Here is a 25,001-nt window from a genome sequence, read left to right on the forward strand (position 1 = left end):
TACAAGAGCAGAGAATATCCAGGCTCACAAAGGGCAGGGCCTCCAACCCTCTGTCTTACTTCTGGAGCACCCCCTTCTTGGATCAGACAACGCAAGTCAGGTGAGGAAAAAGAAAGCAGCAAGGCTGAGATTGGAACATAAAAAATGTTTATTCCTTAAAAATACAACGTTCACTTGTAGTGACACAAATACTCAGATTTCTTTAAAAGGGTTTCCAGTGTAGCAGGCTTTCAGTGTCAGGAGCAAGGTGAGCAGGTAGCTCCCCCCAGCATGGGCAGCCTGGTCCCAATAGAAAGGTTTGTTCCACTCGTTTCTGCAGCCTGCACCACAATAAGATACATGCAGGTCCCTCACTCACTTCTACAACTCCAGGAGGTATCCACTACCAAAGCTCTGTCTGATGACAGCGTGGATTCCTTTTCGTTTGGTTTTTTGATTGTTAAAGCATTTCAGAGTCTATCTTACTAATTTTCTGCAGAGGGCTGAGTGTCTGATGTTTACTGAGAACACGAGGAACAGCCCTTGGGAAGCTGCAGTCTGTGCTGCTTCTCACACTTTGTGAAGATCAGTCTCAAAAACAAAGCAGGTGGAGAAATTTGATGGTAAACAATCAGTAAAAATACAGGTCTGATGTAGGCCTTTTGCTCCACCCAGATCAGTAGAAAATTAAATATCCCTCCCACAAAAAGTTTGTTTAGACTGATTTTGCAATGCACACCCCAGAGGTACTGCTATAATCACACTCCTGGTGACACTGCCTTCACCTTAGCTTAACAGTTAAACCTTCAGTAGAGAAAAGAGCATGAAAAAGAACTGATTGTTAGGCTCAATTAAATCTTCTGCTTAAACATATTTACTTTTTTAGCATATAAAGGTCTAAAAAAATGCCTTTTTTTTTTTTCCTTTTGGTGGTTCTAGAAACCAGAAAACTATTGTCTGAGTGGATAGTCTATATGTTTCTATCAGTAAAAAGAAGGTACAATGATAACCAGAGATTTGGGCACACGAAACAGATACAACATTGGCAAAACACTGGGTCTACATGCTGTGCTTGAAAATATCAGACATGAACTTTGTACACAAAATGTATCAAACAGCACTTTGCCTGTTAACAAAATAACTCAAAGAAGCTCCAGCACCTGAAGTTTCTCCTAGTGCTAATCTGGACTTAAAATTTCACTTACATTATTATCCCATGCGTGCAAGATAATCATCAGAAACAGAGGTAAGAGGCATCCCAAATTTTCTTGACGCACACATCCTGCTGTTGCTTTCAGTGTTAAGTCAGTTCAGCTGAAGTTCAAGTCATTTTCAAGCCATCAAAGCCACAAAACTTCCATTTTTTCTCCAAACTGGCCCCAACCCCACTCAGCTCCTGTTTAAATGTCGTCTGTAGTCTGGTCATGAGAACTTCCACTTCTGTGGTGCAAATCTGTGAAAAGGAAAGGGAAATTTCACTAAAACACAAGATGCTGTTGGTTACAGAAGCCCTCTAACGACTGCATGCATTCAAACATGTTTAATTGGTGTTTAATCAGGAAATGAGGGTATTAGTGCACCTACTTTGCTGTCCAGGCGCTGCAGGTAGGAACAAATGTACTCTATGCTTGCTCCAAATGGGTGCACGTGAAGAAATGTTGAAATTATTCCTGGGGAAAGGAAAGCCACAAATGTCATTTTCATGAGAACCATCAGCTGAGAACACCAGCTCTCTGCCATTGCTGGCACTGCACACAGGGATCTTATTTGGCATTTCTGGTTTTAAATTCAGTGAAGTTTGGTCTGTGGGCTGCAAAGTAAATGACAGCTAAGTGATGCAGGTGGCTAACACTTAGAGATCTCACCACTCTCACTCCCTGCCAAGTAATGGTAACGTGCTCCATGTCAAACCTCACCAGAATTCAGCAGGGAGCTATTATAAATGTGGGGATGCAAGGCTAAAGAAGAGGAAAGCAGAACTCTGCTCCAGCTGTGCCAGGTTAAGGAGCAGGAAAAGACAGAGGTCAATGGGCAGAGCAGCAGAGGGCCGTGTGTTGTAGGCTGCAGGACTCCCACCTCTACAGGCACAACTCAAGAAACAAAAGGCAGCCCCTAGCAGCTGAGAGGCCGCTCCGAAGGAACTCCCACCACTTCAGTCTCTAACATCATCACTAATCAAAAGGCCTCACCAACTAAGAGAGCTTCTCGTTCTGATTTCACAGGGCTATTGCTCAGTGTCTTCTCAACTGGACACTCCTTCTCCTGGCTGCATGCACAAACTCTGGGCATACTGCTCTCCTGCAGAAAAAAAACACACAGGCCTGTTCCACACACCGACAGCACAGGAAGCACACTTACACACCAAGCAGCAGCTCAGTAAGACCTGACTTTGTATTCTTCTTCTCCTGTTTCTATGAGCCATCATATTGCTTTATTTATCTCTCTATTGCAAAAGGCATCCAATACATCAGAATGATGTTCATGCTGCTATCAGAACTTGCATGTCTGAATAACCAAGCTAGACTGAAGTTAATGATGTTAAATAAAACACCACAACATGCACTTTCATCATCCTTGGTCACTCACATGACATCTGCCCTGGAAGACCAAAACTAGACTAGACAGAAAGTCTTGCAGCAACTAATTCAGATGCACATGTACATTTTTTAGATGCATAAACAGTGGCAGCATGATTAAGCAAGTGCCTCCTGCCTGCAGAGGGCTTGGGATCAGAACCCTCCTTGACGTGAATTCACAGAACTGAATTAAAACGTAAATTCACATAATTTATTATCCTCAAAATAAGTTGCTACGGATAACTTGAAGTTCTTAACTTGTAAACTGATAGACAGGCCATTATGTACCACGTCTGTATGCTTTGCAACAGTCAATTGCTCATTGTACAATGAGATATCACTACTTCCCTCAATAAAATGCTGACTAAAGCAGCAGAAGACTTTACTTACATTCCCTTGGCCATCAGTAACATCTCTCTCTTTGTCCTCTTCATTTGCTATGCTTTGCTATGTGTAAGAAAAGGAAAGGTTACTGATGTTAGTGTGTTATTTTTGTTCTTTAATATCCATCAAAGCTCCCACACTGGAGATCTCTGGTATTCAAGCTCTATTTTAATTACTAAAAAGCTAAGTATTTATCACCTTCCCTAGAGCAAGGCACAAAATGGTGGGGTTAATGATACAAAGTCAGGGAAGGAAAGGTCCAAAGGCACTTGCTTTACAGTCCTCCATGAGAAGTGCTCTGCAATACTTCTCATCTATCCTGTAGGTACACATAAAATTGAGTCTGCTACGGAGGAGAGGACCAAGCAAGCCTAGATTCACATGCAAACCCACAAACAAGATACAGCCTTGTATTTATCCAGTTACTTCTGATGGTTGCCTCACTGTTACATGAAGCAATCAGGAAGTTCACTTATGCAACCTCCAATTAATCAGGTAATTTTCTCTACCTTTCAAAAGGCCACTTCTCCTAAGCAAGCCTAGGCATCTTCTACACCCTCTCCTTCCTTGCACATGCTACAGGCCATGAAGTGCAAGAACTGCATTTACTATTGAAGAATAAGGATCAAGAAGTCCCATACCTGCTCCTTAAGGGTTTCTAATAACGTTTCGATTTTTAGTTTGTCTTCTTTCACTTTTTCCAGCTCAGCTTCTCTCTTTTTGTATTCATCTTGAACTTTCAAAAGATGCTGGAAGAGAAAAGTTAAACAGTTCAGAGCTCTTTCAGCATGGTTTCTTATCCTGGCAGTGGCACATAGAGAAACTTTAACTCCCTGACATCTGCAAAAAGGAAAATCTGTTGTCTGGCCATTCCTGCTATTTCCTTACACACAAATAGCTGAAGGTGATTAGAGAAGGCTCCTCCAGCCAGCTCTGATGTTACAAATAGCAATGCAGTTAGTGCCTACCTCAGATTCCTTCAGTGAACCACAGCCTCCACAGCAGGTTCTAATGTTAATGAAGTGCATAGCTGGACTATCGTGTACTCTACATGCTTTGGTTATCAGTCTGGTTTAAGACATGAAGGGATACTGTTAAGACTTACAAGGAACCTAAACACTTGATATTTGGCCTAAGGAAATCCCAAAGAGCAACACATGATCTACAAATCCATGTGAGAATGAAAGCCCAGTAAACGTCAGAAAAGGCTGCAGAGCAAGTTGGGATTTCCCACCTTTTTGCTCATGGCAGCAATCAGGATCTCACAGGGCTTCGAGGGAAGGTCAGCACACTCACTATTCCAGGAGTCACAGCCAACATCACACAAGGAATTCGTAAAGTAGGATTAACAGAACACCTCTGCTTGTGCCTGTGCCCTGCACCACAGCCCCCTTGTCTTTGTAGCAAGGCCACAGCCAGATGGAAGCCCAGGCCCACCTGCTGCATTCCCTGCAGAGCCTGCTGGAGAAGTTTCAGCTGCTGCTCTTTGGTTGTGTCTTCATCCCTGCTGGCTTTGCCGTGCTCCTGCTTTAGGAGCTCTACTTCATTCCGGTAGGCATCCAGCTGCCAGCGCAGACTGTCATTTTCTTCTTTCAGGGCTTCCACCTGTGACACAAGTGCTGGAAAACAAGGCAGGCAGTGGTCAAAAATCAGAGCTGGGCATGAGCTGGCTCTCACACTTCTGAGACTGCCAAGTCTCAGTTACAAATCCACAGTACTAAAGAGAGTTTCTTGCAACCACTCTTCAGAAAAACACACTGCTGTGGACAAAGAACATCTCCTTAGGGGAAAAGCAGTATTTAACTTGGGGGAAAAAAAGGAAAAGGCAAAAGAATGTGTTGGAGTAAAACGACGATGTAGGCAAGGAAGTAGGTTTCCTGATCAGAAAAGCTGAAAGACTCTGGACAGGCTCTACTGCCACCCTCAGCCACAAGATGATCCCCATCAAGCCATGGGATGAAACAGCTCCATCAGCCTGCTGTTGATAAATTTAGGAATGGGGTTATATGACATTAGCACTGCAAAGATAGCTTCAGCAGGTTTCAAAGCATACCCACCATGTGGAGCACATGCTCTGCCACCTGCCCTTGCTGTTTTCCTCTGCTACCTGGGCCATGGTTACAGCCTGCTCAGGCACTTATGCAGGACTTGGACACTGCCCTTGGAAGGCTCAGAAAAGGCTACAGAATTAGGAGAGGTGAGGAAAGGTTGGGGGGCGTGGATAATGTAGGATATATTTTAATATCAATACATAACTCCAACAACTGTTAACTTGCTGTATCACCCTAATTCAGCAGGAGATGACGAGTAACAATCAGTGACAAGGATTTTGAGAATTATAATCACACTTAAAAACTCGTGCAAAAGGAATTATTGAGCTGGCAGGAGCTCAATGGAGCCACAGTGAACGATTACAAAATAACAACTGGTTGGAGAAGCAGTCTTCTTCTCTCTCTCTGTCTCATAATGTAACCTTCAGATGCAAAAGGAAGAGTGTCACATATGTATGTTCTGTACCTATGACTGCAGGATTTGCTGCAGCAGGATATCTACCAGCAAATTCAAAAAGACATCAGGAGCTTGGAAGAAAGGAAGAGACAAGGTAGAGCAGCTGACAGCAACAGAAATAGCTATAAAACCCACTGCTTAAATAACCAATATCCCTTGATGTTGTGCTTGCCTGTAAAAAGGTTTCCTACAGCTTCCTCTTAAGTCCTGGTACAGTGCTATGAACTTCTTACTGTCCATCAGTTTGTATGAATGCACAAAAGTTTAGCAAGACTAACAGAAGGCAAAGCAAGTATTAGAGACTGCATGCTGTTAAACCTTGGCAGCAGAAAACTGCTATTGATTTTGCTCTGCACAGTCAGATCTGAGCGGGGCTCCCAAAACAAACCACTGCAAGAAGAAGTTTACCTGATTCATCCGTTTCTTTCATTTCTGATGGATCTTCTATTTCTTCATCAGACATTTCCATTTCCTCCTCTCTTCGAATGCCCATTAGTTCGTCATTATGAATGTTACGAATCTCCTAAGGTTCAGAAACCAGATGTTTTTTAAATGCAGATTATAAGGGACAGATTGTATGGATTAAGAGATGCAGAAGTCTTAAGTCTGCAAAACACAGCTCCATCATACAGGAAAAGGGAAACGATAGAAATTTTTGGCACAGTCTACTCAATCAAGAACATCATCTACCGTGAGCCAATCTATCAGCACGACTGGCATTTCTGACTCTTCTATCTTCCCTCTAAGCCATGCTCTCCTTTGCCTCAGGGAAAATGAGCATACTCTCAGCCTGGATGATACCTTGGGAACAAGGGGGAAAGGACAAGAATACAGCAAACCTGAGCAGGAGGGACAGGGCTGGTTTCAGTTCCAAAACAACTGCTGCCTGCCCTGGAGACCACACATAAAATGGAAGCTGGGTTGAAGATCACAGAGAAACGTTCCTACTGTTTTTAACTAATTCTGCCCAACAGCTAAAATCTAAAAGCTGGCCCAGAAGCTGAAAGAGCCTGCAGAGAGCACAGCACACAGTGAGGCCAAGGCTGCACAGCAGGATGTACCAAGGCTGCTCTGTGGCTGAAGGGAAGCCATGGATGGGGAAAGAAAAGCATCAGAGAGGAGAAAAACTTAATTAAGGCCCTTCCAAAGCAAGAAAAGAAGCTGGCTGGTAGTTATAGCAGTATGGTGTTCCACCAAGTCTCAAGCTGCAATGGCTTCTTCATGAGCTGCCCTCAGCTGCAAGACCCACCTGCACTGTCTGCCAAAACCACCTTAAATCACCACTGACAGAGCAGCAGAGACCCTGACCCAGCCCAATGATTCCCAATACACACCCATTCCCCAAGCTGCCCTCCAAGTTCTCCTCAATTTCCTCCAAGCTTTTCTTGAATTCCAACAAAAACCGTAGCAAGAAGGTGTTGGGGGGCCATCTTCCTTTCAGAAACAATCCTGAGAAAGGAACGCACGCTGAGCCCAGCAGCATTCCTGGAAGATGCCTCATAACAGGTCTTGCTGCCTCTTCCCACTGCGAGAACTTACCTTGGAAAAACAGACCACTCCAAATGGAGAGCGCGTTCCCACCCCAACCGTGGTAAGTAATCTCAGGCAAGCAGAAAAGAAAACAGCAGCACTAGGGCTCAAAGCAGAGGCGTAACCTGAATCAAGACTCTCCACTTGGCTTTTTGGGTATAAGAACAAACATTAGCTCCTCCATTGTAGCTGCTAAGAAAGGACTAGCTCAGTGGGATTTGGAAAGAAAGCCCCAGAAGTGCAATGTCATGGGGGGTTCTCAGCTGTGAACTTCCCAAAACAGTCATTCAGAGTTTAACAGAGTTGTGGAGGATCACTCCTCTGCTTTTTACCATAAGAGCATTCACTGAATACTATCAAGCTCTGCAAACACTCCCATTTTTCTCAGGTTGCAGCTATGCTGAAAGGCGGCTTGCATACATCCAACCCCACAGATAAATGGCTTTTGGGTAAACAGTTACCACCAACTTGTTCACTTTGCCCAGATTTACAGATGACATTAAAATTATTTTAAAGGTCAAAGGTGACTTTTAGCTTTGTTGGAACAGATTTCTTTGTAATAAGGAACATAATACATAAGGAAAACACAGAATCACAGGAAGGCTTGGGCTGGAACCAATACTTCCTAAGGTCTTTAAGTTAACTCTGGCTCTCTTTGATGTGCTCCCTGCAAATCGGGCTGCCAAGGGCCTTACTCAGAACTCAAAGATGGAGATTCCCCTGTCACCTTGGGTTCTTCTGCAGGGCTGAACTGCTTTTCAGGAACAGAATTTGAGGCTTAAACCCAAATGGAACTTCCCTTGTCTTCACATGTGACCACTGCTGCTCACCCTCATGCTGTGTGATTATCAGAAGAGACCATTTCTGCCTCCTTGTGACCCCCTGGTTTAAATAGCAGAAAGCTGCTGGTGGGGACCCTTTCAGCCTTCCCTTTCCCAACCTACACAAGCTCAGTTCCCTTACAATCCCAGCAGACATCTACTAGATGTTGGAGTCACACACTTCCTTTCACCCCCCCCCCTCATTCTCTCCTGCACCACCTTTAAATCCTTATTTCCCCTCTTAGCAACATCAATGCATGAAATAAATGTGCAAATATGAGAATATCTTCCCTCAAATCTTTCAGACTGTCCAGCTGCAATTATTTCCATCTCTCAAGTCGATCAGTAGAAATGCGACAAAACAGATGTCAGTGGTAATCCTCATCTTCTTTCCCTTAATATCTCTCTAGAAATACCTCTTGCTTTAACATTAAAAACAGATCAATATCCAGCTTCAATCAGCACACAGATCTGAACGTATTGCTACTAGTAACACAAATGCTAACAGCAAATTCATTACCTGGAACAAGAGACGACCGAGTAATTCCCATCTTACACTGTGAATTAAGATGTTGTTATCCACGTGAGCATCGTGCAAACTTAAAATCAATATCCTGACAAGAAAGAGACTGGCTGGAGGATCTAGCACAATAAAAAATTACCAACCTCTGCTTGTTTGCACCACACGCTGATGTTCTTACGCTGAGCTTTCGTGAAATGGTCCCAAGCCTTTTGTTTGGAGGCAGAATGGTACACGGCCACTATTTGCTCGACTGTAGTATCAAATCAGCAGACAAATCAGGCCAGAATATCATCCAGAGAGGGCGAACAAGAGGAGTAAAGGAGTAAAAGAGTGGAATCAGGCAGGTGTTTGGCTAACCTTTCGTTATAACACTGTACTGTGCTGAAGCCATGCTCAGGACTCTGTGCCTGGAAAGGAAAGCGGGTACTTGACCAGGCCAGCAGCACAGAGTCATGTCAGCTGGGAAAACTGCATCTGCACTCAGCGGGAAGAAAGGAAGGCACACGTTGCACTGACAAAAACATTCCATGTGCAACACCATTTATCAGTGCAATGGCTACACCTGGACCTGGACAGCACTTGCTCTCTAACATTTGCTCTCACGACTTGTGAAAGCTGGCACCCTGCATGCTCTGAGGCCCAGTGGGTACAGTCCCAAAGAACAGTGCAGCTGCGTCCTACACATCCAGCAGCAACTTCTTTTTTCTTCCTTGGACTTATTCTAAAATATTTTCCTAGAAAATTTGCAGAGGTTTTTGTAAATAAGAAGCGCCTCCCCTGGGAGGAGATTTCAACCAACAGCAGAAGGTACACCTAGCTGTTTTTTCCCCACACCTGTGGTGCTGTAGGTATAACTCTTAGGAAATGAAATCATTTCTCTGCTCCTTAGATTAACTAATAAATCTAGACGTGCCTGAGATACCACTAGGTGTTTTATAGAGGTGACTTGCATGCAGTTGACTATTACTACTTACTCTGCAGTGCACACTGCTTTTTCTTCTGGACCGTTTGCCCATATTTTTCGATAGAATAAAATATATATAAATCAAATACTAGACAATTAAATTAACAAATATAAAGCCAAAGTTAAGAATGTTCACATCCTAGCCAAGAGGTACAAGGAGGCTTAGTAAAGCTATGGAAAAAAGTACTCTTAAAAAATATTTCAGACTTAGTAACTAAGAAGAGATGTGTAATAGGCTACAGATGGGTTGAGGACTGCTATAAATCACACTCTAGAACTAAGAGAGCCAACAGCTCTTCCTTGATCTAATAAAGTACTGGGACTCAGGTTCAAAATTCTGTTCTGCAATAGGTTTTCATCATAACTTCAGCTGTTACTGACAATGGGGTATTGGGAGCACTCTAATGCATCCTACCTTTGATGAATAAATCCTGCACATTTCGCTGAGCCATCAGATTACCAGGAACTTACCTTGTCTGTACACAGAAGTGCAGTGTTGAAAAGATTATAAAATTACTAATAGACTACAATTAAAAGAGGAAAAAAAAACAACACATTAGGAATTCATCTCTCCTCCCCTCAGATGTGGACTCTGACTTTAATAAAAGGCACCACAAGAAACTTTTGCCAAGTTAATGACATATGCTTATAAATTAACTGTAGCTGCATAGAAGCCATTGTCATTTATGGCCCTGGTGAGTTTTTAGCATGATCTTACCAGACTCTAGAAATTAAGCATCCTCTCTACAACAACAGGTAGCAAACACTCAGTGCAGAAATACTACTCACACTGAACCAGAATCCCTGAGAGAGCAAGCTTGAACTTCTCTTTAGCTTCTTCCATCTCCTTCTCATGCGCTGCCTTCTCGTTCACCAATCTGCGAATGTGGCTGTTGGCCGACTGAATCATGGAGTAGAAATTGTTTGCAGTCCTCCTGTTCACTTCTCCACGCTCTATCCAGGTGAGCAAGGTCTGCACAGCTTCTGAGAACTTAGTGTCATCTGCAGCAAGAAATGGTATCTTTCAATCACGGAAGCACAAGTTTGCCTGTGCAGCTTTCAGATCCTTTTCCTGCTGCCACTGACCTGCCCTCTCTCAAAGGTCAGCTTGCTCAGGTTGGCTGCCCTGGGTTCATGAAAGCACAGCACTACCCAAACACAAGACTACACAAAGGAGTCCAAACCTAATTCATAGAATCACAAGGATGGAAACGAGCTGACAGAAAGCTGTAGAGTCCACAGAAAGAGAGGACCATCAGAAAAGAGGAATCAATTGCTGGAAATGTATGAGATAACTTTATATGCCTATTTAGATGTACTCTTTCGTGACAGCAAATATCCTCTGACTGAAAGAATCAGGCCACAGATAGGGTTTAGGCTTTGGAAAAAAGCCTTAGAATCCTAGAATGGCCTGGGTTGAAAAGGAGCACAATGCTCATCAGTTCCAACCCCCTGCTGTGTGCAGGTCACCAACCAGCAGCCCAGGCTGCCCAGAGCCACGTCCAGCCTGGCCTTGAATGCCTGCAGGGATGGGGCATCCACAGCCTCCTTGGGCAACCTGTGCCAGTGCCTCACCACCCTGGATTCAGGATTTAAACTCGTCACTTAAACACGAACAAAAATGGGTTGGAAGAAACCAAAGTCAGACGTACGTTTGTTTTTATAAGACGACCCTGTGCAGACAGGCAGCTGCAGGCCACAGAACCACTGACCTTTCAGCTTCTCCGCAACAATGCTGCACTCGTGGTCAGAGTAATGCACAACAGGAGGTGGGGAGGGCGGGTGGAAGCGTTCCTCCTCCAGCCTCCTGCGATGGCGCTCCTCCCTTGCCAGCATGCGCTGCTTGCACTCCCACTCATAGAGGTCATCCCGAGCCTGGGCAAAATCCACGTGCAGGCGCCCGGTGTCCTTCTTGTCAGTGCTGGAACCCAACCTGATGCGATAGCCTGGTGGTGATGACAACAGTGTTCACATAGGATCGGTGATTTACACGGGTACAACCTCCCTGTGCCTCTGCCTGTCTGTGACTCCCACAAAGATAGCAAGACCTTGAACAGAAGAGCTGATAGTTTGCAAGGGTCTACAGTACCCAAGGTAACGAAGCGTTGCTCTCTTTCCTATCAGGAGCAGCTTTTAGATATTGTAGCAGACAAGCATAAAGAGCAGAGAAAGAGGCAAACTGACACCACGTGAGACAAATGGCTATCAAGCCTATCATCGTAATCACACAGAAGTCGTTACACCCACAGCCCAGAATTTTAAGCTTCCATCTCAGACAGAAATATACCCACCAGAAAGATACAGCGCCTTGTCCACCATGAACTCCTCAGCGAAGCGGATGTGACAGAAATTCTTCTTACTCTTCCGAATAGCTATGACTTCTCCACACTGCTCAAACACTTCCATAATGATCTGCTCGGTTCCATTTTCCGGCAGCCCCCCGACAAACACGGTCTTACAGCCTGGGGGCCTCTCTCTTGTTGCTGGAGGGGGCAGATCTGAAGATAGCAGAACAAAAACAGATCAGGTCTGTCAGCACAATTTCCATGCATCTGCCCAGCTGCACTGACAGATGTCCTGGTTTCCTTCAAATGCATGAGTTAGCCCCAGTATATCTGTCTTGACTGACAAACAGTTGTGCCAAGCATTGCTGAGGTGCCATTCAACAAACACGTTTACTAGCTTGCTTCCAAACTGAACATCCAGGGTTGAGTCAATTTCCTGCACAGTAGCTGATTTGGTGCAGCGTTCTGGCTTTCAGATGAAAACAATGTTGATAACAGAGATGTTTTAGTGGTTGTTGAATAGTGCTTGCACAAAGACTTTTCAGCTTCCTATGGTGGCCTGCCAGCAGGGAGGCTGGAGGTACATGAGGAAAAAACATAATGCAATGGCTGATGGATCTGGTCAGTCACTAAAGGGGTTCCACGTGACTCTTTTCTCTGATGTACACATTTTTATGTATGTACTTTTCTATATAGACACAAAAATTCATAGATAGAAAGGGGACAAAAATATAAACAGACGTTACGTGGGTTAGGTGGGAAAAGAGTGCAGCTCTTGCAGTGAATGATCTCCTTCACAGCAGGCATGTCTGGAGGGATGGGAGGAGGGACTATGCCCAAGCCTGGCATCATGGGATTGATTGGAGGGATTCCAGTCATCATTCCAAGAGCAGGATCAAAATCTAAATGGGGGAGAGAACAAGGGAATCAGTTTTGGACTCGTACAGTAATTGTTCATTTGGACAGCAAGTAAAGTACTGCATCTACAAACACCAGTGAAAATTACCTGAGTAAACAAGAGAGAGGAGACATGACCACTTACCTCAGCAGAACTTCACATCTGTTCCCTTGAAATAACGTGTAAGAAATTGTCAACTGCCTCAGAAAAATACATTTCCTCTGTTCACATTAACTGCTCCCCTTTCTATTCCATACGTACCCTCTCCAATCTAGCACCAGAACCTTTCCCAGTAAATTACTCAAATGAAGTGTAGGAACATCAGTTAAGAAAGTTCTAGAAGAATTCTGGGTAAAAGGTACAGCAGCTTAAGTTTCCTAAATGCTTAAGGAAACACTTTCCCATTAAGTGCAACCTACAGTGGTAACACACATCTTACGTTGCTCAATGTTCCTAAGCTTTATTCAGATATAGTCAGAAGACTAAACAAGAAGTATGCTATTCTGCTTTTTGCTTCGATTTACCACCCACACCAACTACAACTAAAAAGAATTGTCAAACATGAGGTGTTTCATCTGCTCAGAAGCTGTGAACCTTGGGGAAACCAAGACTTTCAGGCAACCAACATGGAAAATGTATACTTAAACAAATGGCTTCCAAAGAAAACTCCTGAGCTGATAACATCAGCAGCCAAGGACACCCAGCACCACCAGGGCCAGCTGCTACTAGCAGCTTAAGATCCCAGCTGCAAACCACCTTCTCTACTGCCTCCCACCATTCCTCTCCCTGTAGCAGAAGCTCTGAAGACACAGGAGCTCCCCAAAGCACCGAAGGACCCTGTCCCTGAATGTGCAGTTTTGAGCGCTGCAGAACTGGCTGAAGCTGGCTGCTTTTTACAGATGTAAGCAGATAAGATTAATTTTGCAGGGCACAGATGAAAATTGCCAGCAGGCAGAGCAGAGTGGTGCAGAGACAGCATTTTCCTTTGATCTTAAGCTGGCACCATTTCAATGCTATTCATATCACTAGGGCAGAGAAACGATTCTGTATTCTTCACTTTGCAAACACTAAAACCAGCTCCTGCTTGGCTCCGCAGAGATCTGGGAGCAAGACAACTCTGAGTGCACAAACAGGATGTCTCAGTTTGGTAGCTGAGCTTTATTTTCCTTTGTAATTTGAACATTATGTCCAGGGCTACATTTTTACACACTTTACCTACAATGCTCTGCTTGCAAGTGTTGCTGTTCGCTTTACGCCACACATGAATGGTGCCAACAGACCCAAAGCAAAAGCTCCACCATGAAACAGACTTCAGAGAAAGGGAAAGTCTTGCTACCCCACCCTAGATCCCTGCTGAACATCAAGAGGAAGGTCACCTTGTGAACGGCTGTGACTTTCAATGGTCGCGCTCACTGAAGATAGAAGGCAGGAGGAAAAAATAAAAGATCTGTTTCTGAGCAAGTTCCTGATCTGAGCTGAAACAACAGCATCACCACTGAAAGGAAACTGCAGTTCAACAAGCTGGAAGGAAGAGGAATGACCAATGCTCTCACTGCAGGGACAAGGGGGGATATGGAGCAACAGTGACCTGCTGGAAAAATGCAGCAACTGTTGAAATGCCCACGTGTTAGAATGTAAAGATCTGCTCACCTTCTCAGCACAATTTGGCAAAGGTACATCTATGAGATCAAGATTATTTCAGCACTCACTGGCAGAAAACAGGGACAGCTGGGAAAAACAGGAGCTGGAAAAATCAGAGGGATAAGAAATCCAGGATGGGAATTTCTCTGATTCAGGCTTTAGAAGAAAGCATGAATTGATACAATTAGCAGAAGCAAAAGAAGTAGCAGAGAAGATGAATGTAGTTACATTATAATGAAAGGTAAAAGGTGTACATACAGGGGGAAACAGATCCCAGGGTCTTTGGATTTGTGGTGAATCTCACTTTTTACTGCTCCAACAGCAATAGACTGGACCACTCTCCATCTTGCCTAGGGCTCTCTATATAAGCTTATCTCCTGGCTACAGGCCAGCATCTGAGAGGCTTGTGATGCTAATTCAGAAAAGCCAGTCTCCATTAGCAAGAAGGAGAAAAGAGAAAAAGAAAAAGAAGTCCTCAAGGATTCTAAGAGGTTCAAAAACATCAGGCCTGGCAGCTGCTGTTTGCTGTTTGTGAGAACTTTTATATAAAACTAGTATTACCTGGATGGCGTGAAAGATGATGTGTATTCATTTTAGACATTGTAGTCTTGTCAAAGCATCTCACAACTACATGCTTTACTTCATCTGTAGAAACAGAACGAGGCTAGTAAGTGCTCAAGCATTTTCAAACAATTTTTTAACGTGACCTGAAACTTTAGTCTCACCTGACACTGAGCAAAGATGGTCCAACTCATTCCAATCTTCCATTACCTCTCCTCTTTCATTGGTACTACAAATATGTCTGGTCTGAACTTCACCATTATGCTTTACAACAGATCCACATTCACCAGAGCATTCGGGTCTCAAAAAAACACTGTGCTCCTTCTAAACCATTCTGAGTCATCTGTCCTGGGAGCAAAACTCCTGATCTCAAAGTCCAATCTTAGAAGGATCAGAACAAAAATTACTTGGAAGCTTAAAGTCTCCCCTGCTCTTACAGCAGGGAATAAGAAAGCAACTTCAAACTTGCGTGCTCTCCCAGGACAGACTTCTGCTGACTTTTATTTGACACATATACATGAATAGGAGAAAAATGCATGAAAGCATCTCTTACAGCAAAGACAAATGTGAAACAAGGCCTAGGGAACAGAAGAATACAGACTGCATGCAAAATTTATATCCAGTGACACTATTAGCTAAATACAGGCTCAGCTGCACAGCAAACTACCTGCACTGTGCCACCAGAGGAGTAACAGGACTGTAGAGTGCCACCAACGCAGGCACTCTCTCCTTAGGTATGAAGGCAGTTACTCAGAAATGGGACAGCATCCTTCTCAAGTGCTCAATTGTAGCAGAGGACTGAAACAGTAATTTCAACTCAGGATTTTGATTCACAGGTCCACCACACTGCAGTGAAACCACGTATAGCACATCTCTGCTGCCACACAGGAGCTCTTTAACATACCCTGGGCACAGGTTGACTCACCTCTGAGCAGTACTCCACACTACCAGGTGGCCATTTCTTGAGCAAAATCCTCCATTATCTTCTGCCAAATCCATTTTACTGCTTTATTGCTTTCCTCATCATTTGCCTCCCACCCTTCAGTCTATGCAGCTTTAGTTCAGCTTAGAATAATGCTTTACTTGGTATCACTGGCTTCCTGAGCTCTGTAGACATGTCTCACGTGAAACACTTCCACTGCTGGTCTGCTGCAGTTACCTACAGGTACAACCCACCTTCCCACTACCCCAGTAGCCATTGTTTGCATCCATAAACATGTATTTCTTCTCAACCCAGTTTCAAAAACTCAGCAGCCTCTAGATATATTGCTCACTGACATCAACACATGAACGCAGCTTATAAACGTGCACCGCATACAAAAACCCCATTAATCCAACTCAGCTGACACAGGTTCTTCCCAAAGACACGTTGGAAAGAAAAGGTGGGCACAGTCTGGATAAAGTCTCACACCTGGCAGGAGGGGCTGTCCTGTCATCCCCATGGGAGCCATCCCCAGGTTGTTCATCGCAGTGGCCCAGGCAGTTGGGTCTGACATTGGCAAGCCCATTGAAATGGAGTCTAGGCTCAGATTTCTGCCACCATCTGCTGAGAGGAAAAAAAAAGGTGATTAAGAGCTCAGTGCACACCTTCATTGCTCTGTAGGACAAACGTTGCTCAGCAAGGCTCTGCTGTTTCAGCATACAAAAGCAGATTTGACCCCAGCGCACAGGAAGGGCCTGTCTGAAAAAAGCAGCCTCCCTGTCAAGCAGAAGACATTTCAGGGATGCAAGGTGTATGAAAGCACTGACTTCCAAGAGCACTTAAAATGTTTTTTCCATTACAATGCACAGCTCTAAGGAACCCTGAGGGAACATTGATTAAAGATAAGAATTTATGAAGAAGGAACAAATATTCTGCGTGTATAAACCTCCACAAATGCACTGGAATCAGAGACGACCAGTCTGCTCATGCAGAGAATATTTCCACTGCCACCTGAAGCCATTTCTTCCATGCTGAACAGGGAAATGAAGCAAAGAATAATTACACATTTCTGAACACCCCCAGCTCCCTTGATCTTATTCGGAGGAGAGATGCTGCAGCCTCTGATCATCCTCATGCCCTCCTCTGCACCTCCTCCAACAGCTCCACATCCTTCTCATGCTGGGGACCCCAGGCCTAAGGCAGCACTGCAGGTGAGGTCTCACAAGGGCACTTTCCAGCACTGACACCTCAGCACAGCCGTTAGCTTTGGTCTACACTTACACAGACACCTTCTCTTTTGCCAGATATCAAGCTGCTACATGGCTTACCTGGAGGAACGTTTGTTCTCTTCCTCTTCTTGCCTGGATCACTCCCATTCTCAGTTGGGCTTTCCGACACGCATGCACCACTCAGGCTGCCAAACTGCAGAGATTTGCTGTTGCTGGCAGGATCAAAGGACAGATGGTTTAAGCCTGAAATACAAAAATAGATTCAGATACTTTATAACAGTTTGCAATGCCTCAATATCACCATCATGAAAACAACGTCCTGTCCCACGTGCTGCTGGTATCCTTCAGACCCCCGAAGCAGCTATGCCTCCTGTTTGTCATCCCCAGTATGCCCCACTCACATCAATTTAAAATGTTATCTACAAACATTATTCTCACCATCCCTCCTTGGACCCACAAAAATCAAGCTGCACGATGCTATAAAGCAGGGGTGCACCTCTCCTGCACTGCACTGTATTTCCCAGTTCAGAAACTTGGAAGCCAGAAATTCATTCTGTTTCTTCCAACCCATAATAGACATTTAGCTTTGCCTGGTTTGTCACCAGTAGTGACTTCACCTGGGCTCATTTACTAGCAAAAACACGAGGCGTGCCTCGCTTGCAATTGCTATTGCTATTTTTAATCAAGGAGGCTGGCAAGCAGTTGAGCCCTCCTGTAGCCAAGGAAGAGAGCTCAGCAATCCGTTCCCTCAGGAAGGAGAGCTGGCAGATCTAGCTGGGGATCAGCAAGAGAGACAGTGAAACGGAGCAAAGAGGAGACAGATCCTTCAACAGCCAGCCATCATTCACAGGAAGAAAAGCTAATTTTGCACGTTTGAACCAAAGCTGACTGAAGAAAAATTGCTTTGCAGCTTCCAGCGTGTTTCTGACTTCAAGGCATTACATCCATTTAAGAGTCAATCTGTGCTAAGTCACCTGTGGTGATCCACAAACCACGGCCAGCTCTGCCTCGTGTACGTGCCCCCATCGATCCTGCCTCTTTTACTTGGCCTTTCTCTCAAAACGAGGGGTGGTAACAAGAAAAAGGGCCTCTAAACAACTCCACGTTACCAGAGGCTTCAAAAATTCAGCACTTTGAACATAAGCTTCAAGCACGAAAAGCAATGATAAGTTTTGGAGATGTACACTGCCCTCGACTGAGCTCTGAGTTCACGGTTCCATCTCCTGTTGCATTCAGCACTTGTAGGGATCCAGAACTGAAGAGACACTAAAATATTCTGCTGTGTTCATCTCTGTCTCAGCAAACTCTGAATTCAAGTCAATGCAAAAAAAAAAGAAAAGAGAAAAAAGCCCAGGACCAATGAGAATTGATAAAAATAGCTGCATTCCTGCTAAGGTGCACATATGCTCTGGGGGAAGCAGCACAGCTCCAGAAGCAGCCAAGCTGACAGCGATGCTGCCTCCCAGCACCGAGGGGCTGAAACACAGCAGCCATTTCATTTACACCAAACCTTCCCCAGGCACGCTGCAAGCCACAGCCAGCACTGTGAGATCTATTCTAGAGGATTCCACTTCCCAGAACTTGCTAATAAATACGGTTGCTGTGTACGGCTGTAAATAGACAAGAGAGTGGAAGCAGGGAGCCTGAGGGAGCTCTCATCTCAGCTGCTGAAAGGTGAGAAGAGCAGAAGCAGCCAAAAAGCTGAGTGCTGTTCAGCTGGCAATAACAATAGTTGCACCCAGCTATGCAAGGTGCCTACTGCACTGCTTTTTCAATGCTCCAAAGTCAAAATATCACTGCGGCTGGGAGGGGTCAGGAAAACGAATCACAAATGCAGCAGGTTAAAAATAGAGAGCTGTGCATAGTAAAGAAACAGCGAGAGTAAAGGAGTGCTCAAGAGGCTTCTGGATGAGTGCTGTGAGGTGTGGATAGCAGCTCAGCGGGTAGAAATGGTGATGGGAGGACGGTTGGACTGGATGAGCTTGTAGGTCCTTTCCAACCTTGTGATTCCATGTGATTGTAATAATTATAAACTTTATTCTCAAGCATTAAACTTCAAAGCACGTTTTCTCACACTTGGGTCCAGCAGAGCACGCTGACCGCAGGCAGATGCTGCCCATGTTGGGCCTGACACAGGGATGGACAGCCAGCACTGCCTGCAGGAGCATCACACCACACCAGCACAGGGGTGAATGCTCCTCACCCACACCACTTCTTTCTACCCCACCGGAGAGCAAAGGCAGCTCCTCAGTGCAATTATTTCCATCACCACTTTTGGAAAAGACAAGATCCTTGACAGGCCAAATGCTGAGCTGTGTGGAAGGCAAAGGATGCTCCTGCAGCACTGCCAGGCAGCTCCTGTGGTGCCCAACCAGCCTGACAGAGCAGCACAGAGCAGGAGGGAGCAGCCCTGCAGCCATGCCAGCCAGCCCAGACACTCGCTGGAACTCCCTGCGGTCTGATTCAGCTTGCTCCCCTGGCAGCCACAAACACAGCTCTGAGGAGCAGATCATTTTCTGCTAGGATCCACGTATCTGAGTTGCACACAGAAGGCTCTGCTGCTAATGTGACACACAGGAAGGAGCAGAAACAGATCTACAAATGCTCTCAAGTCGTCAGCACGACCACAGCCTCTCCACAAAAACTAAAGCACTGCATAACTGCAAACCAGCAGGCAACTTGCTGTGTAGCAGCTGTGAGCCTGCAATGCCCCTCCTGCTTCCAGCAGGCAGATTAACAAGAAAAAAGCTATAAAAGGAGAAAAGACTGTGGTAATGGAGTCATTATCGTTTCTCTTCTTGCCTTGCATCACACAGGAGCAGAGGTGGGGTGGCTGCTTCAGTTCCAAGTAAAACACTCTTGAATGGGTACAGACCACTGCTGCTGATTCAGCAGACAGTGCTGTGTCCAAGAGCTCCCAGTCTCATCAAGATAATTAGCAGCAGCAGCCTAAGTCTGCAGCACGGTCTTCCAGAGATTATAGGCAGCATGGAAGAGATGGAGAAAGGAAATTCCCTCTCATGCCAGGCAGGAAACACCGGGTGCCACCCAAGAAGTTGATTTTTTCAAATAAGAACAACAGCAGGAAAGTGAAGAGCCAGCTCCTCATTTGGACCTCTGTCTAATCAAAGCAGCTGCATGTTTCCAGCCTGGAGAAGAAAGGGTTTGGGAGGGGATCTTATTAATGTGCATAAATATCTGAAGTCAGGATGCTAAGATGATGGAGCCAGGCTCTTTCAGCGGTGCACGGTGCCAGGACAATGCTCCTCATGGGTCCCTTCCAACTTGGGATATTCCACGGCTCCACGATTCTGTGAGATGACTGCCAGCACAGGTCCTCCTCCCACAGCAGCCCTGAGAACAGCAGGCTGCTCCAGGCAGTCGTCAGCCCTGGACTCTGCTGGGTTCTGCCTGCTCTGACTGAGACACGTGGCAGCCTCCTGCTGCCCCCAGCAGCTCCACCATTGCACAGACCTGCCCATCGCTCCGGGTCCACGCTGATGCTATATATGGGATTAGGAAGGGCCTGAATACAGAATGTTCCAGGCATAAATCAAGGCAAGTATCTATCCACGCTGGGTCCCATGCCAGGCCCTTGACAAGACTTCGTTTTCCAGCCACTGACTCCCACTAACAGAACTTGGCTTAATGACTAGCAAAACGTATGTGTATATATCTATAGTAGAGAGGCTCAACTCCAGTTTAACTGCAAAGCACTGCTTCACAGATCATTCTTTTTACTGACAGCAGAAAACATCGACAACAATTCTCCCCAAGAAACAAAGTGGCACAGCTCACCCTGCAAGGCTCTACCACTGCATTACTCAAGGCAGCACCCCAACAGGGCGGCTTCACTTCAGGACTTCTGCAAAACCCTTCCCTGCTGCCTTCGTCCCATCAAACACCACCAGCTCTGCCCACAAACCCAGCACTGCCTGGGGCACACAGAGCTGCTCACCCCAGCACGTGCTCTAGCAGCAGCAGCCTTGTGCTCATCAGGCTCTCAAACATCTTTCTTGACATCCGACCGATAACAAGAAGGAGCTGCGCAAATCCATCCCCTGTAACTCAAATCACAAAGTAGTAACAGGTACCCTGACACCTCCACACGCCTACAAGCATTTCAAGCACATGCTTAGGAAGCCCACGGAGTTTACACCTGCTCACCAAGCTTCTCACTTACTCAGCATCCAGAAGGGAGAACTCAAGAAATGGGCTGACGCAGGCTTTGCTATAAATATGGATCTGCCTTTTGCCAACACTGGCCAATATGTGAAATACGTATTTCTCAACCTGAACAGTGGTCCTTTTCCTTAAACAGAAATAAACAGGATTGCAGAATATAAGACTCCCATCTGGTTACATACCACTTGTTCTGACGCCTAAAGGAATGCACTTTAAAAGAAAACAAAGTACCTAACATCTGCAGCAATCAATTAGAAAACACAGAACAAAAACAGCAGGGAAGGGAAAGGAGAAAAGAAAAGCACAGAAGCTTCAAAGTCACACATCCAAACCAAGCATTTGCTTTCTGGATCTGGTTCCCAGGCTTCACACCTATCTCTGGGATTGTGCACTGCTTTCTACTCTACTCCTGGCTTCACTGTCACGGTCAGAGCTCTGTAATCATCAGCTGCCAGCACACCATTGGTACAGGAGCTGCCTAAGCACACTGCAGAGATCAGCAAGCCTCCAAAAGTTACTTCTATCAACTCCATATAATCCTACATTCGAACAACTCTCATCCAGACAGCGTGAGAGAAGCACACGGAACGCACTGTACCTGCATACTGCACCAGGAACATGGCAAGGTGCTCATAGTACTTCAGTAGTTCAGCCAGCTTTCCTGCCACTGCCTGCCTGCCTGCAAGGTGCAGCTCCCTGCTCAGCGCCCACGCAGCACTCCTGGGCTCAGCAGAACACAAACCAAAGTGGCAATGCAAGCAGAACCACTGCTGTGCTTCCCCACATGGGCAGCGCCAACGGAGGCACCAAGAGCTCAGGTTGGGGCGACGGTTCACAGAGTGCAGCTGCATGTGTCACCATCAGTCTGCTGTGAGTGACACCCATGGGCCCATTCCTGGATGTGGGGGAAGGAGATGAAGGAGCAGGTGGTAAACCCATTAGCAGTAAGTAAATCTGAATTTGTGAGGGATTTCATACATCAACGCGCTAAGCACCAGCGGGCAGTTAAATAAACCCTACTTGCATGCCTGAAACTGGTTGCCTTTGCATAGGAAGATTAAGCTCTGGTAATCCTTGAAGAGGCACGCAGCTCAATTTGTGATTCTGGAAACTTACAGTGAAAAGAAATATCAACTCCAGACAAGGTAATTACTGCAGCAAGTTGCTGGAAAAGAAGAAGAGGTGTGAAGAGTCTTTGGCTGCAGTGCTCACTGTACCAAAGCGTTGCCTGCAGTGTTTTCAAGGAAAGGCATTCACAAACCACTGCCAACACAGCAAGAAAAGCACAGGGCTGATCAAGCAGGATATGAGTTGGGTTCTAAACGAACAAAAAGGAAAATATGACATACTGGTGTACGCAAGCAGGCACGTATGGCCACACACACCCAGCCGATCCAGTCTTTGATTCCCTGTGGAAGGCCCTCATGAGGCTGATGTGCCCCAACCACTGTGATAAACGACCAGAACTACCAGCACTGAGTGTTGAGAGGATGCTCACTGCCAAACTCACACTTTCAGAACACAAAATGCTTCACGTCTACAGATGAATTCCAGCACACGGGACCTGTCACCAGAGCCCAGTGCAGACACTGAGCTGAGGGCTGAGTGCTGCTCTGCAGGTGAGGGCGCTGAAGAAAGGCATGGGCAGCTCACAGCTGGGGGACACCCACAGCATCAGTGAGAGGAGCAGGACTGCAAAGTGCCAACAGCAGAGCAGTCAGGAGCTGTGGGGAGGTGCTGCTCTGGGATCCAGGCGCTGGCAGTGGAGGAGTGACAGCAGAAAACCCGGGGATTAGGCGAGAAATCTCACACCATCTCTGGAAGGGATTCAGAATGCCTCTGTAGCAACACCTTTGAAATTGCTCGGAAATCGAACCTCATCTCTTCCACGGGCTGAAGTCACTGATACTAAGAACATGACCTTAAAGCGAGAAACCTGACCTTACGGTGGCTTAGAGGGAGCTTTCAACAACTTAACGCAGAGGGCGTTCTAACTAGACCTTATTAAGTCCCCCAAATGTAAGGTGAAAAAAGAGACACAACAGCTTCTCAGCTTCCAGGTGGGGAAGGAGCGACGAGCCCAGGAAGGGAAACACCACCAAAAGCATTTGTGTGCATCCCGAGCCGAGCAGCTCTCGCGTGTAACAGCCGGGCCTCGCACGGGACGGGGCTAAAATAACGGCGGCATCAATGAGTTTAACGCCCGAAGAACCGTGGGGCCGCGGGCGGCCGCGCACAGCTGGGCACGAGCCGCACAGCGCCTGCGGGCCGCAGCACGGGAACGGAGAGCTGCCGCCGGCGGTCCCGCGGGAGCGGGCAGGGCCGGAAGCACCGCCCTCCGCCGGCACAGCGCGACCGGAACCGCCACCGAGGCGCCCCGCTACGGCCGCTCCTCCCGGTACCGGAATTGCCGCTGACCCAGAAAGGCGGCACGGAAGCTTCCCGCGCCTCGGGCCCCGCTGCGCCGACAGACGCCGGCTTCTCGCAGCTCCCGCACACGCAGCGCGGCGCGGGCTGAGGTGGAAACGCCGAGCGCTGACCGCCCGCCCCGCACCGCCCGGCACTCACCGCCCAGCCCCGCTCCGCGCCCGGCCGCGCCGCGCCCGCTCTCCACAAACATCCGCGTCCAGCGTCCCCGCTTAGCGCCCCCCTGCGGCGCCACCCATTGGCTGCCGTGGCGCTGGGGGCGGGGCCTGGCGCGCACTGCATGCCGGGAGAGCGGCGCTAGGGGCGGGGCGGGGCGCTTCCCATCCCGGCTGCAGCTCACAGCCGCCCCCTGGGGACCCGCGGCCGCTCGGCTCTTTTTCTGCCGGCGGGGCCGGGTGCGGGGCGGCGCAGCCCCCGAAACGCCGAGGAAGGCGACCCTCCCCCAATCCCGCCGTGATTCGGAACAGCGAGCAGACCGGCAGCGATGCGATTTATTGAGCAAAGAGAGGAAGCGCTCTTTATCTCAGAGCCGGGGGAGGAGGAGCGAATCGGGGACGCGGACGGACGGACCCCGCTGCAGTGCGGGTCGGTGCTCCTCCTCCCGCTCGGTACAAAAGCGTGTCATCGTCTCCCGTCAGTCCGTCCCCCCGCGCACAAGGAGATGCCATCCCTGCCGCAGATGGCAACGCGGCCCCGCGCCCGGGCACCAACCCTGCCCGCAGCCGTGGGCAGCAGGACCGCAGCAGACGCGAGGAGCAGGAGGCCCGCTTGTCTCCGTTCCCAATGGGCGCTCGCAGGCGTGTTGGAGGAGGCAGAGGACGGCTTCAGCGTTGGCAGATACTCAGCAAGGATGGGTCGGCTTTGCAAAGCAACAGCTGGTGGAGCCCACGCCGTGCCAAGCGCGGACAGCAGCCACGTCACGCTGACACACGATGTGCTGATCCCCACAACTGAGTCAGAGCGGAGCCACCTACCAGACCCACCTGCGAGGTATCAGTTCAACCCACGGAGCCCATCTGTTCTGTGTGAGCCTTATCTCAGGCTCTTTCCTTCATGCACAGGATCTGTTGTGTGGTGTTTGCTCTCGCAGGCATAGAGATGGGTGCCACAAACTGCCTGCTGCTCTTGTTTTGGTCTTAGTAGGGTGCTTTTATTTTCATCTGTTCCTCTGAGATGATGATGAGGATGGCCTCAGGACCGAGGCAGGTTCTGCATGTGTATGGGATCAAGCCTTGAGCCTTCATCTCCACCAGCAGGGCAGGTGACAGAAGAGGAACCGACTACTGTTTGCATAAAGCATCCCCAGTTTTCAGATGGAAGCAAGTCCCTAGCTCTGTAGCCTGTTTTAAAGGGAAATGTTCCTGCTGTGTGGATTTTACAAATCGTTACAATTTTACAAAAAGCACTTAGATAACATCACAGCCTCTGGCAGGACCAGCAGTCTGTCCATCACTGCTGTGTGGCACGAGGTGCACCGAGTGCTGTGTGCTCCCATCTGCAGAGTCAGTGTAGAGGCATCCTTATCACCCCATAAACAGCCCTATGGCATCGGTGGGACAAAGCAGCTC

The 25,001-nt window shown here is 47.1% G+C and overlaps 1 protein-coding gene across 3 annotated transcripts; it reads right to left on the bottom strand.

The window, feature by feature from the left end:
• Positions 1-130: 130 nt before the first annotated feature.
• Positions 131-23,635, bottom strand: ENOX2 (ecto-NOX disulfide-thiol exchanger 2). Of its 3 annotated transcripts, none has more exons than XM_042824998.1 (16): positions 23,575-23,635; positions 16,921-17,064; positions 16,082-16,213; positions 14,671-14,754; positions 12,317-12,472; positions 11,577-11,783; positions 10,998-11,231; positions 10,075-10,287; positions 8,465-8,571; positions 5,856-5,970; positions 4,377-4,558; positions 3,581-3,688; positions 2,946-3,002; positions 2,169-2,277; positions 1,564-1,649; positions 131-1,432 (listed from the first exon to the last, which is right to left on the bottom strand). In XM_042824998.1, the coding sequence occupies exons 1-16, from the start codon at positions 23,624-23,626 to the stop codon at positions 1,301-1,303; spliced, it is 2,118 nt and encodes a 705-aa protein (XP_042680932.1). In that variant the 5' UTR covers positions 23,627-23,635; the 3' UTR covers positions 131-1,300. The 3 variants fall into 3 exon arrangements, with proteins under 3 accessions (XP_042680932.1, XP_042680931.1, XP_042680933.1); XM_042824997.1 differs by having other exon boundaries at positions 16,082-16,216; XM_042824999.1 differs by lacking the exon at positions 14,671-14,754 and having other exon boundaries at positions 16,082-16,216.
• Positions 23,636-25,001: the final 1,366 nt, after the last annotated feature.

Source organism: Centrocercus urophasianus, unplaced genomic scaffold (genome assembly GCF_019232065.1).
Source record: "Centrocercus urophasianus isolate 14NV4802_14NV808 unplaced genomic scaffold, USGS_Curo_1.0 seq_24, whole genome shotgun sequence".
Lineage (NCBI taxonomy): Eukaryota > Metazoa > Chordata > Aves > Galliformes > Phasianidae > Centrocercus > Centrocercus urophasianus.